Raw genomic sequence first — 15,136 nt, forward strand, 5'->3', positions numbered from 1 at the left:
CAAAAGACATCACTAAAACTTAAAAAACTAATTTCTCTGGACAGAAAACTCATCATAGAATGTAAATCTTAGTGTAGTATCAAGTTGCATGCTAAAAATCTTGCAAACAATTTACCCTAAGGCAATAATATTATGATAGCTTTAAAACTTAATAGCAGAATAAAACCTTCATATTGAGTAAAAGAAAAAATACAGAATACTAATTGTGAAAGTAAAAATGTCTTTATTTTGACTGGGCTTCTCAATGTATAGTTCAACCTGATGACAGTTTAACTGGAACAATCCAGTTCCCCTAAACTCCATAATGCTACAAAGGACGACCCCTTTTCCTAGAAGTGGGTCAAGCTGTGAAGAATTGAAAGCATGACATTATTAGCAGCACGGCCGCTTCAACTGCAGACCTCATAACAGGGTGGTCAGGGAATGAAAGCATTTTTTTTTTTTGTCTGCAAACTTTACACAAAAAAGGCACAAACATTTAACTTTTTTCTGATAAAAATAAGAAACAGGGACAAGATATGAACACTGAAGGAACAATATATGAATGGGAAAGACAAAGACAAATCAAATAGTTATAAGGATTTCAAAGGATGATTATAGAAAAGGGAACCAAATATTTTACTCAAATGCTTTTTATAGCCTTTCTGTAAAGATACAAATATATATATATATATTTTATCCAAAAATATGTTTTATACAGATAAATGTTTCTCAATTAATGATGGAACCAAAGCTAGTTATAACATAAAGCATTGTCTTTCACAAGACTGCTCATCCACCTGAACTTTCTATTCCTTTTTGAATTAGTGCACATAGTACATATTCTAGATGTAAATATGACATTCTGTTCAAATATATTGATCAAATAGACAGCGTTATTTTCCAAAAAGGTTTTGCACACCAAAAAAAAAAAAAAAAAAAAGCATTGCTCTAGGATACTGTACACACTGAACTTAAGACAAGCCCTACTAAGAATAATTTTTGATAAAACTTATTAAAAGGGCTACATAAATCTGATTTTGCTTTCTACAGTGTACACTTGATATTCTATTTTCCAGTCTGTATTTTTGATACACTTTAAAAGACTCTTTTATGAGTATTTTCATATTTATACAAGAAATTTCAATTCATTATAGGCAATATGCCTTTGAAATACTTCATCCAATGAATAGCTGTGTCTTTCTTTTGTCCAACTATCAGTATACAACACTGACGACCACTAGCTACAAAATAAAGCACACAATTATGTTGATGGTTTGATAATTTAGGTTTCCAGTTGTAATTCTACTAAAAACAAAACTCCTAAAAATCAGAGACTAAAACATTTAAAATTTGACTTGCAATGTTATGCTACTTTCATATTGATCTTGAAATAGAACTGAAAAAAAAAAAAAAAAAAAAGATTTTGTTGGAACTGGCTATTTGCAAAGCTCATTAAAAAAAAAGGTGGGAACATTACATTGAATCTTTAATCTTTAATTATCTTTAAATCTTGTGATCTTTAATATGTGAAATTTAAATAACTAATTATCCCAAATTATTACAAAAAGTTTAAAAAAGACAAAAACAAACAGAAAGTGATGGTCCCTTAATTATCTGAAGATAAGTAGCTTATAGTCTAAGCCAAAATGTTTCTCTCTCCCTTACAGAAATCACCCTCCCCCTGAAACTGCCCATAAAAAAAAAAGATGCATGAAATCATATAAGAATAGCAAGAATCAAAGAGCAGGAACTGTATTTTTAGGATCAGAATGATGTCTAGTGCTGAAGAACTCCTTATTGTAAAAAGCAGATTTCTTTGGGGACATTAGTCATTTAATTTGATAAAATTCACTTATGAGGATTTCTCTTTCCTGTTACGAGGGGAGTCAGCTCCATTTGAAGTTACTGTTCCATTTACACCATTTTCTGAAAATGAAAAATAATTATTATTACTCATTTGTAAAAATATAATTAATGTAACTATTATGAACAGTGTTAAATTCAGTCAATATCTATTATTTCATTTGGTAGTTCAAAAAAGACTCAATTTGAATAACAGAGCCACAAAATAATTAAGGGGAAAAAAAGGCTGCCCTTTATCCAACTGATGTTGGCCAATCCACACTTATGCACTCAAAATGAAAGAACCAGGAGCTTTCAGAGCTTCTTTTCATTTTATAGAATTCTAAAGAACTTGTTCCCCCTGCCTTTTCTTTTCTTTTTTTTTTCCTGAGGCTGGGGTTAAGTTACCTGCCCAGGGTCACACAGCTAGGAAGTGTTAAGTGTCTGAGACCAAATTTGAACTCGGGTCCTCCTGAATTCAGGGCTGGTGCTCTATCCACTGCGCCACCTAGCTGCCCCCACTCCCTGCCTTTTCAAAAAAAAGTTTTAAGGTAGAGAAAGTTTCAGTTGTTTGAATTTAGGTATATAGAACAGTGAGAAATGAGAACAAGAAAACAGAAAAACTATAAAAAAAAGATGAAAGAACTTAAATAGCATTTAGTGCCACTTAATTCATAAAGATTAAGAAAATATGAATAGTCTGTGTTTCCATAGAGTTTAAGATTTACAAAGTTTCACTGCTTATATTATTCCCATTCTATAGATCAGGAAACTGACACAGTTACATGATTGCCAGAGAAGACATAGCTACTAAGTGCTAAAGATGGACTGTAAACCCAGATGTTCCAGATCCAACACTTCTCCCACTGTTACTTTGCCTCACAAAGAGCCTGGCAACCTCAAGAGGCACTGAAGGCATCCCTAAGTTACAACTTGCTACACAATAATTATTCCTAAAGATAACTCAGTCATCACAAAAGAGTGGTACAGTGGAAAGAGTGAAGTTGCGGGGATCAAAGTCAAAGTCTCTGCAACTTGTGCCATGTTGGACAAGTCTCCTAACTTCTCTTAGCTCACTCTCCTCAGTTGTAAAATGAAGGGCTGATGGCCTCTCAACTGCTCTCAGCTCGAGAGCTATGATTTCTTCTTCTCACACAATTCTGGATTTAGCTCACCAGCTGTAGGACCAGTCTAAGATTTGCCTACTGAAGATAAGGTTAATTAATATACTCTAACAAATCAAAAGATAACACCATCACTTTCAGAAAACTTTCAAAAATGAAAGGGGGGAAAAAAACACTTGTAGGATAAACTCTTAGTTATCATAAATATTCATTTATCCAGAATAACTAATTTTTCAAGATTTCTAGAGATAAGTTTTGTGTAATTTTGAGTCCCTCCTATTTTTTTTTTTTGCAAAGTCTTTTGGCATCAATAAATTTAGACACATGTTAATAGTTGAAGAACAATATCTACCACATATTATGTATTAGTGCTTCCCAACTAGTCCACTGGGACATAGCAACATAATTAACTATTATCTGCCTTGCACTGTGGCAAACAGACTTCCCTACAGTTCTGGTTTCTCCCTGAACAGCATCACTAGGGATAAGCTTTCTCATGTGTCCCAAGCAGATCTAGCTTCCTATCCTCTTCACCCCTGCACCAGGATTCAGTGGACATAGCTCTGTAAACACTTTTATGTTTTTACAATACTGACTAGCTTCAGAGATATATACATTAAAAAGTGATGACAGGGGCAGCCAGGTAGTGAAGTGGATAAAGCACCAGCCCTGAAGTCAGGAAGACCTTAGTTCAAATCTGATTTCAAACACTTCCTAGCTGTGTGATCCTGGGCAAGTCACTTAACCCCAATTGCTTTAGCTTAAAAAAAAAAAAAAAAAAAAAAAAAGTGAATGATGGGAAAGGGATGAGTAACATTTATCTATATGTGTATGTAATGTTTATATGTATATATACACATAAGTGTGTATATTCATATTCTACTTGAATCACTCTAATTAGAGTAACCTGTCTCATTTAGATACTCTCACCTTAATGTATATCTGTGAAAAGTCATATAAAAAAAGGGCTGAAACTAACCACAGAGAAATTTTATTAGGAAATCAGGAATAATTTCTTAATTGTTAAGGGGACAAAATATTAGGTTAAGTGAAGTTGTAAGAGTTTTCTCTCTCTCAATATAGTAAACAAAGCAAACCAAAATAAAATCAGTCAATTCCCTGTGAGGCAGCAGATAAGATAGGTACTTTAAGCTAGATTTTAAGGCCCTAATTCTTTTTTGTTTATTTGTTTTGTTTGTATCTAGGACATATTTTTATCTTTGATGCAGGCACTTTAGTTTCTTGACGTTTACTCCACACCATCTTTATGTTTATGAGTTATTGTAGGTGTTGGGAATTCGGTATGTAAAGAGATTTCTGACTGACAAAATGAAGACTGAAAAGTTGATGAATGACTGACCTAGTGGGTCAGAGATAAAATGGAGGCACTCTTTTTAATGTGGACAACAGAATTCTGGCTCTGTTCTTTAGAGTTCATATTTCATAAGACCCTAATTTTAAGGTCCTAGAACCATATGGTAAAGAAATAAATAATTTTATTCTCCTCCAAAAAACATTTTATAATGAATCTATAGTTCTTAGAATGTTAAGCTTCCTAAAACTAGTCTCCATGCAAGAAATTACCATATCACTTTAAGAATACTTCCTGTTTGTCCCCTTTGAATTATATGTGACTTGGAATCAGTGTCATTTATCACAAGGCTAAAAATTATAATTTAATTAATTTGAAAGATCTACTATCCACCAATATTAGATAATATTTACAATTCCACTTAAAAGTAAAGGAAATGCAAAACAACTATTTGGACATGTATACATATATTGTATTTAATTTATACTTTAACATATTTAACATGTATTGGTCAACCTGCTATCTGGGGGGAGAGAGGGAAGGAGGGGAAAAATTAGAACAAAATATTTGGCAATTGTTAATGTTGTAAAATTACCCATGCATATATCTGGTAAATAAAAACTATTAAAAAAAAAAAAAGTGAAGGAAATGAAGTTAAAGCTGTATTGTATATACTTCAAAGAAATCTAAAAAAACATAGCAGCATTTTTTAAAAAGCAATTTGCAAAAGAATTATCTATGTTCATTTATTCCCCCTCTTAAATGAGGCACACCATTGAAAACTGCTGCTCTGGAATTAATACATTTTATGGAAGAAGAAACAGAAAAAAAAGAATGAGCAATGGCCCCAGGTAACATAAGCAAGAATACAGGCCTGGAAATTAGTCCAGTGCCTTTTCATTTTACAATCCTATAACTCTAAGACCTTAAGATCTGAGATTCATATTATCATTTCAATTGAATTGTCACAAAAATGCTATGAGGCAAGATAGGTCTTAGAATTCTAGTTTGACTGGGCAGGAAACTGGGACTGAGGCTCAGAGAATCTGATTTACTCCAGGTCCTAAATCTCTCTTACATTATCCAGTCATTCAATGCCAAATGCTACCTCTACTCAGTAAACTAAAAACAAAGCTGAGATTAACAATCAGCTAGAATTTAATCAGCCTCTTAATACTTAGTTGGAGGATTAGTCCAATAAGATCTGCTTTTTCCTCTGGATTCTCAAGAACAATTCATATTTATGAATTTCTTCACAATAATAAGACAAGGCCAGTGGCATATATATTATTTCCCCACATTATAAATGAAGAAAAGTAATTTGCCCAAAATTATACTATTATTAAATGAAAGGGTTTGGATTTGAATTTAGGTCTCTCAACTATAAATCAGGGCATCTTGGAAAAATTGCTTCACTAAATTATAAGAATTTTAGGTTGTTTTATTCCTAATTTTTTCTTAAGAAGCCTATTCTGAGGGGCAACTAGGTGACACAGTGGATAGAGCATAGTCCTGGAATCAGGAGACCCTGAGTGCAAATCTGTAGGCTAGGCAGATGTAGGGTTGGATTCTAGAATGGTAAGAGATAGAATGGTAAACTAATGAGGTAACCTAAGTAAATGAAGAGTGGTAAAAGAGCTAAGGGGGAGAGATGGATGGGAAGGGCAAAGAGTACTGAGGTTGGGAATTAGAGTCTATATTCCAGATAGGCAAAGGAGAGAACTTCAGAATGTATTAAAGAAAAAGAAAGAGCTGAGGAGAGGACTTCTCAGGGAATGAGATACAGGACATGATTTCAATGTCAGGATAGTTTTGAAAAGAAGCCAGAGGCACAGATTAGGAGAACAAAGAAAATAGTAAAAACTCATGTTTATATAGCACTTCAAGGTCACCTAAGTCTCCTCCTAGTAACAAGTAGCACAAACAACATTATCCACATTTGGCTAGGTTCGCATATCTAGAATATGAAAAAAGAAAAAAAAAAAATAAGAGAAAATAAAAATAATGGAAAATGGATCAAAAGGGTCTTGTAGTCAAATCTCTTTGTAATATTTTTATACTTAAACTATCAGTAGCCTCAACAGCAAAGAAATTAAATATATTTAAATCTAAACTAATGATATTTTGAATACCCTGGTAAAAGATTAATTTAACACCAAGACCCCATGCATTGGATTGACTGCAATACATCAAATTTGGGATTAACATACCAAAACAAAGCCACAGAGAATGTAAAAAGTGAAGGTTAATAAGGTTCAGGGAAAGCTTTTGATGAGAGAAATTCCTTTCTCCTACCATGGTGGCAGGAAAATTAAAGAGTTTAGTCTGAGTAGGAGAGGTTGCCTTGGGGTATGGTGTCACACCACACTTAATGTACCCTAGGTATAATGAAGTTCTTTTAAAAAAAGAAACTCGCTATTTCACATTTCCTTTTACTTCAAGGATTCTTTTACTCATAGTGGGCAATACTAACCTTTTTCTTTTCTAGAAGACCTGCCTTTAGTTACTGTAGACTTCTTTTTTACAATCTGAGGCTGAGAAGAAGAATGTTCTCTCCACCTTCGAAGCTGGAAATTAATGAACTTCCACATCATAAATGCTTGAGTGATACAAATTGATGCAAGAACAGCAATTCTGTGAATATATTTAGAAATAAACAGAAAATATTAGGAGTACATCAAGACATGGCAAAGAATTGGAAAATGAGTAGATGCTCAACAATTGGGGAATGGTTGAATAAATTATGATGTGTTAAAGTAATGGAATATTACTGTTCTATAAAAAATGATGAAAAGCCTATTTTAGAAAGGTCTGGAAATATTTACATGAACTGCAAACCAAGCAGAACCAGGAATACATTGTACACCATAACAGCAAAATTGTGCAATGATCAACTATGACAGACTTGGTTCTTCTCAGTAGTTCAGTAATCCAAGGCAATCCCAATAAACTTTGGATAGAAAAAGCCTGCCGCATCCATAGAGAGAAATATGGAGACTGAATGTTAATCAACAAATGCTATGTCCCCTTTTTTTTTAATCTTGTGATTTTTTTCCCCCTTTTGTTCCAATTGTTTTCTCCAAACATGATTCATAAGGAAATATGTAAAAACAAACACACCAATGTATATGCATAACCCCCCAAAATGGTTTTTTATGTGTAACTGGAGAAGAATACATTAGGACAAAAAATTTCAAGGAGAAAATTGCTTTTCTCTTTCAAAAAGAGGCTAACATATTATACTATCATATGCCTAGAAAAAATTGTCTATTTCTCCTCAATCTGTCTTAAACTTCTCATGGGATGATGTTTTATTTCTTTATTGAAAAGTTCTTCCTCATTTGCTTTTTTCTCAAATTAAAAGATTATTGACATTTCAGTTATGGTTCTAGAAATATCACATTTATTAAAATTTGTTCTTTAGCTGGACTGATTGTTTAGTACCAAAAGATCACAACTATAATAGTTTTAAAAAACAAAGAAAATTTCACTGTCAGCAAATTAAAATTCTCTTAAGTTATTATATGTACTAGCTAATTCATACTAGTAAGCAAGTAAATGAATGAATGAATAAAACCTAAACAGGGATCACTGGCAATATTCGTTCAATGTTTAAATTCAGTCAGTAAATAAATAATCATTCATTAAGTGTCAGGCACAGTGCTTAGTACTGGGGATACAAAGAAAGCAAAAGACAGTCTCTGTCCTCAAGTAGTTCACCGTCAAATGGAGGGCAACAACAAGCAAACACATACAAACAAGTTATCTACAAGATAAACAGAAAATTAAAGGAAGAAAGGTACTAGGATTAAAATCGATTAGGAAACTTTTCTGTAAAAAATGGGATTTTAGTGGGAACTTGAAAGAAGCCAGGAGGCAGGGTGGAAAAGGGAAAGGATTCCAGAAACAAGGGCACCCAGATAAAGTATGTGGATCTAAGAAATGGAGGGTCTCCTTTGTGGAATAGCTAGAAGACCAATGTCACTGAAGTTATCAATATTGGGCAGGGTAAAGATGTAAGAAGACAGGAAAAGGAGAAGAAAGTTGATTAGGTAGGACTTTAAATGTCAAACTTTGTGGTTCTATTATTAAAAACAAAAACAAAAACCCAAAAATCTATGGTGATGATACTATAGAAAAATTTCAATTAATTATTTGTTCCCTACAGTTAGATACATGAATATTTGAACTTAATATAAAATCAATGTTTTTCTCCCCTGTTGTGGATCAAGTTCCCAAATTTCTCCAGCATGAATCTTTCCAACAAAATCCATGTAAAACCTATCCCCGAACAAAATGATTTTGCTAAGAATAAATTTACTGCACCTGACAGGCAACACATTGAAGTTTCCAGTACTGAAATCCAGCTTCTGATTTTCTGCTCTTGCTAGGCCAAAGCCAACAGTTAATACAGAGAGAATCAAAGTCAGAAGTCTTCCCAAAACAAATAGAACTGCCCACAAAGAAAATCTGTAAGGTAAATTTCATAAGTCAAATTCACTAACATATGCAAATGAGACAAGAAAATGATCACAGAAATATTATAATAAAAGTCAAAAAATATATGCTAGGCTAGATTTTTGTCCAATTATAATTTATCTTCTAATTCTGTTTTCAAGTTATATTTACTGTGTTAGCTTCTGTCCTATGCAAAGGCATTTTAATTAATTAAAGAAACTCATTACTACCTACTTTGTAACATCAAGTATTTTCACTATTTTAAACTTTTGAAAACAACTGTACAAAACTGAATAACTTGGCTTTGGATTTAAAATATTTTTGTGCCATTTTAGTGACATGACAAATAACTTACCCTTTCTGATATTTTTCATCACTAAAATAAAACAGTCTGGAAATATGGAACAGAAACTCAACAAAGTAATGCAGCACCAAAAGAACAAGTCCCAGATGGTTCAAGCTGTTAAAACAGAAACAATCACATTGAACAATTGTTAGTTTAGTAACTGCTATATATAGAAGGGATAAAAAGAGGTAAAAAAAACAAAAACCCTACAACTTACTTCAAAAGATAAGCTCCACCAATGTGAAAGAGATAAAGACCAATATAGACAAGTTGTCGTGGAATATCTTCCTGTTAATACAGAAAAAGGAATCAAAAATTAGCTAAAGCACACTGACAGAGAAGTCTGATGTAATGACAAGAAACACCTTCTAAACTAGAAACATGCTCTTCAGTTGGATTGAGTATTTGCTTAGAATAAGAAAAGTACAACTAAGGTAAAACAAAACTGTGGAAAAAAATGTAAAATTTTCTTGTTCTGGAAGTTAGGACTATTTTGGAGCATCTGGGACACATGATCTCTACAGGCACAGAGCAAAGAATCCCAAGAGCAAGAAGTCCTTGAGGGCTGCCCATACTAGCATTTAGCTTTTAGGCCTTAGGTTGCCTTATTCATAAAGAAAGTAATATCTTATTCTCTTAAAGTTTATTTCATTTCTAAGATCCACAAACCTTTGTGGTTTAATTTTTGAAAGACAGATAAACTTCAACAGCAGTCAGCCAAAGAGGAATGGGACCTTCTCAAGAATGAATATCTGAAGACTCAAAAGAGAAAAAAATTCTATTGAAGAGGAAAAATGATAGTTGTTTGAAGAGATGGATGATATTCCCAAAGGAATTCACTAACCAATCTGGTTAGCGGATTTCAAAAGGCACCAAAAAAAAAAAAAAAAAAAAAAAAAAAAAAAAAGACAATTGAAGTAAAGAGAAGAAGAGAGAGGATGAATATATGTATGGCACAGCACTGTACCAGGAGTGCCAATGCTCTGAATGAGTTGCTACTGGTGAGTAAACCTAAGGATTTATATATTTAAAAAAAAAAGTTTATTTATTCTTTTTTTAAGTTATGGAAAACAGATGAAAAAGAGGATAAGACTGCTTCTCCCACATCCAATTCATTAATCGACATTCAATATGTTAACAGATAGAAAGCAGAACTACTAAGTTTTTATTATTTGCCTTGAGAATCTAAGTTACTTATCGCTGATGATTAATATTCCCATGTCCTGAAAAAGTGGTAGATGTAACTGGTGAGATAATGTAAGTGGTATCTGAAAACTTATGGAAAAGTGAGAGATACTCCAGAAAAAGAAGGAAAAAAATGGAATCCTATTTTTCAAAAATAGTAAAATGAATGATATCTTCAAACTGTGGTCAATACATTTGACTTTAATTCCTAAGGAAAATTCTAGGACATATAGTCAAAGTGAACATTATTGGTCATCTAAAAGAAAGTAATAATAAGACATAATCACCATGGTTTCATTAAGAATAGGTCATGAAAATATTAAACCTTCCCCCCAAAAAAAGCAAAAGAGAAGGGGGAGTTTGGGTCTCTGAATTATCTATGGGCTCACATATAATTCATTTCCCTGAATTTATTGTATAAATTAAGTTTGTTCAATGTTTAAAAAAAAAAAAGAAAAAAAACAGATCACACCAGGTTTAAACTAATTTCCTTTTATGATGGAGGTTATTAAATTTGTAGATCAATGGAATGTGTAAATTTAGTTAAATCTAAAATAGATTTTAATTTTAGCAAAGCATTTGATTAAAAAAAATACAACTTGTTACTCTTTAAGCAAAGATGGAGAGATGAGTGTTAGAATTTGATGGATTAGGAACTGCTTAAATGAACCTTCACCAACAATTTGATGTTAACTTATCTAGAGGTTAAACAGAACAGTAGAAGTTATTTTCTCTCCCAGAATTTCCTATATCAATGAAATCAGATTAGGATTTTTAAAACAGGACAAGATAGGGGAGCTGAAGAAAGAATTCTTTTTTGGACATAAATCAGACTGAATGTTTCTTGAGGTCCCTTCCAACACTAACATTTTAAAAGTCTATTTCTGTTATTCAACAAGTCCTAGCATATTTGATGGCATTCCTTTGATGCTTAAAAGTATCATTTTCTGAAATGGAAGACCACCATAAAATAACTCTCAAATTCTTCAATGAATACAACACTTTTTGTAATTAGTTATTTGGCATATTTTGATGACATTATGAATCTGCTAAAGATGAGGAATTAAATAAAACCTTGCTTTATATAGACTAATTATCTTAAATGTGAGTCTTTATTCCCAACTACAATATAAGCTGTTAAAGAGCAAGAATTTTCCTTGTGTTCCCATAATTCTCATCAACCTACTGTATGATAAATGCTCAACTATTTTTTATTGATTATTGGTTTAAAATCACTATATCAGGTTAGGTTCACAGGGCAAGATAGTGAATAAAAATAGCAATCTAGTGTTTGACAAACCCCAAAATCCCAACTTTTGGGATAAGAAACTAGGCATGGACCCACATTTAACACCACATATTAAGATTAGATCAAAATGGGTCCAAGATTTAGGCATAAAGAACGAAATCATAAAGAAATTGGAGGAATATGGGATGGTTTACTCTCAGACTTGTGGAGGAGGAAGGAGTTTATGTCCAAGGGAGAACTAGAGACCATTATTGATCACAAAATAGAAAATTTTGATTACACCAAATTAAAAAGTTTCTGCACAAACAAAACTAATGCAAACAAGATTAGAAGGGAAGTAACAAATTGGGAAAACATTTTTACAGTTAAAGGTTCTGATAAAGGCCTCATCTCCAAAATATACAGAGAATTGACTTTAATTTATAAGAAATCAAGCCATTCTCCAATTGATAAATGGTCAAAGGATATGAACAGACAATTTTCAGATGATGAAATATGAAAGTGTTCCAAATCACTATTGATCAGAGAAATGCAAATTAAGACAACTCTGAGATATCATTACACACCTGCCAGATTGGCTAAGATGACAGGAACAAATAACGATGAATGTTGGAGGAGATGTGGAAAAACTGGGACACTGATGCATTGTTGGTGGAATTGTGAAAGAATCCAACCATTCTGGAGAGCAATCTGGAATTATGCCCAAAAAGTTATCAAAATGTGCATACCCTTTGACCCAGCAGTGCTACTACTGGGCTTATATCCCAAGGAAATACTAACGAAGGGAAAGGGACCTGTATGTGCCAAAATGTTTGTGGCAGCCACTTTTGTAATGGCTAGAAACTGGAAAATGAATGGATGTCCATCAATTGGAGAATGGTTGGGTAAATTGTGGTATATGAATGTTATGGAATATTATTGTTCTGTAAAGAAATGACCAACAGGAGGAATACAGAGAGGCTTGAAGAGACTTACATCAACTGATGCTGAGTGAAACGAGCAGAACTAGGGGATCATTATACACTTCAACAATGATTCTGTATGAGAATGTATTCTGATGGAAGTGGATATCTTCAACATAGAGAAGAGCTAATCCAATTCCAATTGATCAATGATGGACAGAATCAGCTACACCCAGAAAAGGAACACTGGGAAATGAGTGTAAACTGGGAACATTTTTTGTTTTTCTCCCCAGGTAATTTTTACCTTCCAAATACAATTCTTCCTTTGCAACAACAACAAAATTTGGTTCTGCACATATATATTGTGCCTAGGATATACTATAAGATATTTAATATATATGGGAATGCCTGCCACCTAGGGGAGGGGATGGAGGGAAGGAGGGGGAAAACTCAGAACAGAAGGGAGTACAAGGGATAATGTTGTAAAAAAAAAAAAAAAAAAATTACCTATGCATTAAAATCACTATATCCCATTTTACTTCTCAATTTTTTTTTCTAATTTTTATTTCTGAGTTTATATTAGAAAGCTAATGATATTGTATATTCAAATGAAATAATTAAATTATATTCTTACTACTAACTAAAGTGTGAATTCAATAAAGCTTTTTGGAGTCTTAATTGTAAAATAAGGAAGTTGACCTAGTTTCAATTAATTCACTTAATATTTAGTGGGAACCTAATCTGAAAATTCTGTATCAGATGCTGGAATGTATGTATGGCATATCAAAGATGAAGACACTACTCAAGTGGAAATAAGATAAATAGATATAACAAAACTGTGAAAATGTCAATTATCCTAACACTTCATTTTTACCAAAGTCACTTTTGGCTGAGGAGCAGAGAGATCTATGTGGAGGAATTGGCATCTTAAGGAGGCACAATCTCAAAAGGTAAATAGGATTTCATTTAGTGCATAGGAAACTTTTTCTGGCTCAGAAAATTAATAGCACTGGCAAAATTCTAAAATACTAAAAAAAAAAAATTGCTGATAAATACTTATTAAATAACTTCTAACATCTCTTCCAGTTCTACAAATCATGTGAATTGCCTTATATTGGAATCTCACTATATGATATACATGTCTTTTATCCTTTTTTCTATTTTATATTTATTCCATTAAATATACATTTATTCAATTACTTGGGGGGGATGACAAAGTTATACTACATAGTATGTTTTTCCCCTCAGAAGAGTACACAAACAAAGCAACATCAGAGAGTCTTTGAATGGAAAAATGATGTTGTAAGTCATCAGGAAAGAAACACTCCTATTGGATCTCTACAATAAACAAAATTTTCCCATATGAATAAAATTTTTCTAGATAGTCATAGATACTGAACTATCAAATTTTATCCCTAACTGCCTCTCTTTTCTTTTCCACCGTAAAGCTTCAATATTGTACAGTATTCAGTATTGTACAGTATGATTAACTGCTGGAGCCCATGAAGCTTCATGGAGCAAAGGAACTAGTTATAAAATTCTAATGCATATACTATAGCATGTTTGTCTGGATGTTTTATCCAATGTGTTACTTCTAAATTTAGTATCCCAAAAGTAAATTAAAACAAGCTAAATTTTCAATAATGCTAATGGGAGTAACATTATTATTATTATTTAAGGAGATTCAATTTCTGGGGTATGAAAAAAGTATAAATGATATAAATATGAAAAAGATGCCAAAGAAGATTCTAATAACTTAAAACAAAACAAAAAATGCTTAATAGGTACAGAAAATTGCTTGAGACATTTAAATTTCTCTCTACCGACCCAAATCTTTTGTTATTTAGGGCAAATATATGTCACACCATATTCTGTTTCTAAAAATGACAAATCTATTTTCAATTTAAAGAAATTCAAAATTATGTTAGTTTTCTTTTCTTTCTTTCTTTCTTTCTTTTTTTTTTTTTTTTTTGGCTGAGGCAATTAGAGTTAAGTGACTTGCCCAGAGTCACACAGCTAGGAAGTGTTAAGTGTCTGAGACCACATTTGAACTCAGGTCCTCCTGACTTCAGGGCTGGTGCTCTATCCACTGTGCCACCTAGCTGCCCCAATTATGTTAGTTTTCAAAGCAGATCAATTTCCCTTGTTTTCTGATTTAAAAAAAAATTTTTTTTTTTTTGCATTCTTCTCCCTCTTTATTACCTTTAATGTAAACTACAACTTTTTTTCATGTGAACTTTATCTTCTTTTTAATAGTTTTTTTTTATTTTCAAAACCTACGCATATAGTTTTCAACATTCACTTTTTGCAAAACCTTGTGATCAATTTTTTTCTTCCTTCCTTTCTCACACCTCTTCCCCTAGAGGGTAAGTAATCTAATATGTGCTAAATATAGTAAAAGCATTGATATGGTGACCCTGTATAAAACATTCTGAATATAGAGTGTCTTGCTTTTTCTTTTTCTTTTAATAGCTTTTTATTTATATATGCATAGGGAATTTTACAGCATTGCCATTTGCCAAGCCTTTTGTTCCAATTTTTCCCCTACTTCCCTCTCCCCGATGGCAGGTTGACCAATACATGTTACATATGTTAAAGTATAAATTAAATACAATATATGTATACATGTCCAAACAGTTGTTTTGCTGTTCAAAAAGAATCAGACTTTGAAATAGTGTACAATTAGCCTGTGAAGGAAATAAAAAATGAAGGCGGACAAAAATAGAAGGATTGGGA

The 15,136-nt window shown here is 32.5% G+C and overlaps 1 protein-coding gene across 2 annotated transcripts in view; it reads right to left on the reverse strand.

Moving 5' to 3' along the window:
• Window positions 1-206: 206 nt before the first annotated feature.
• The window catches only part of TRAM1 (translocation associated membrane protein 1), a 38,961-nt gene continuing 24,031 nt past the window's right edge, over window positions 207-15,136 (reverse strand). For both annotated transcript variants that reach the window (XM_074278855.1, XM_074278856.1), the window contains exons 7-11: window positions 9,282-9,352; window positions 9,074-9,178; window positions 8,587-8,730; window positions 6,734-6,894; window positions 207-1,908 (exon numbers count right to left, since the gene is read on the reverse strand). In XM_074278855.1, coding sequence (XP_074134956.1) covers window positions 1,835-1,908; window positions 6,734-6,894; window positions 8,587-8,730; window positions 9,074-9,178; window positions 9,282-9,352 — 555 coding nt within the window. In that variant the 3' untranslated portion in view covers window positions 207-1,834. The remainder of the gene's footprint in view (window positions 1,909-6,733; window positions 6,895-8,586; window positions 8,731-9,073; window positions 9,179-9,281; window positions 9,353-15,136) is intronic.

Source organism: Sminthopsis crassicaudata, chromosome 1, assembly GCF_048593235.1.
Source record: "Sminthopsis crassicaudata isolate SCR6 chromosome 1, ASM4859323v1, whole genome shotgun sequence".
NCBI lineage: Eukaryota > Metazoa > Chordata > Mammalia > Dasyuromorphia > Dasyuridae > Sminthopsis > Sminthopsis crassicaudata.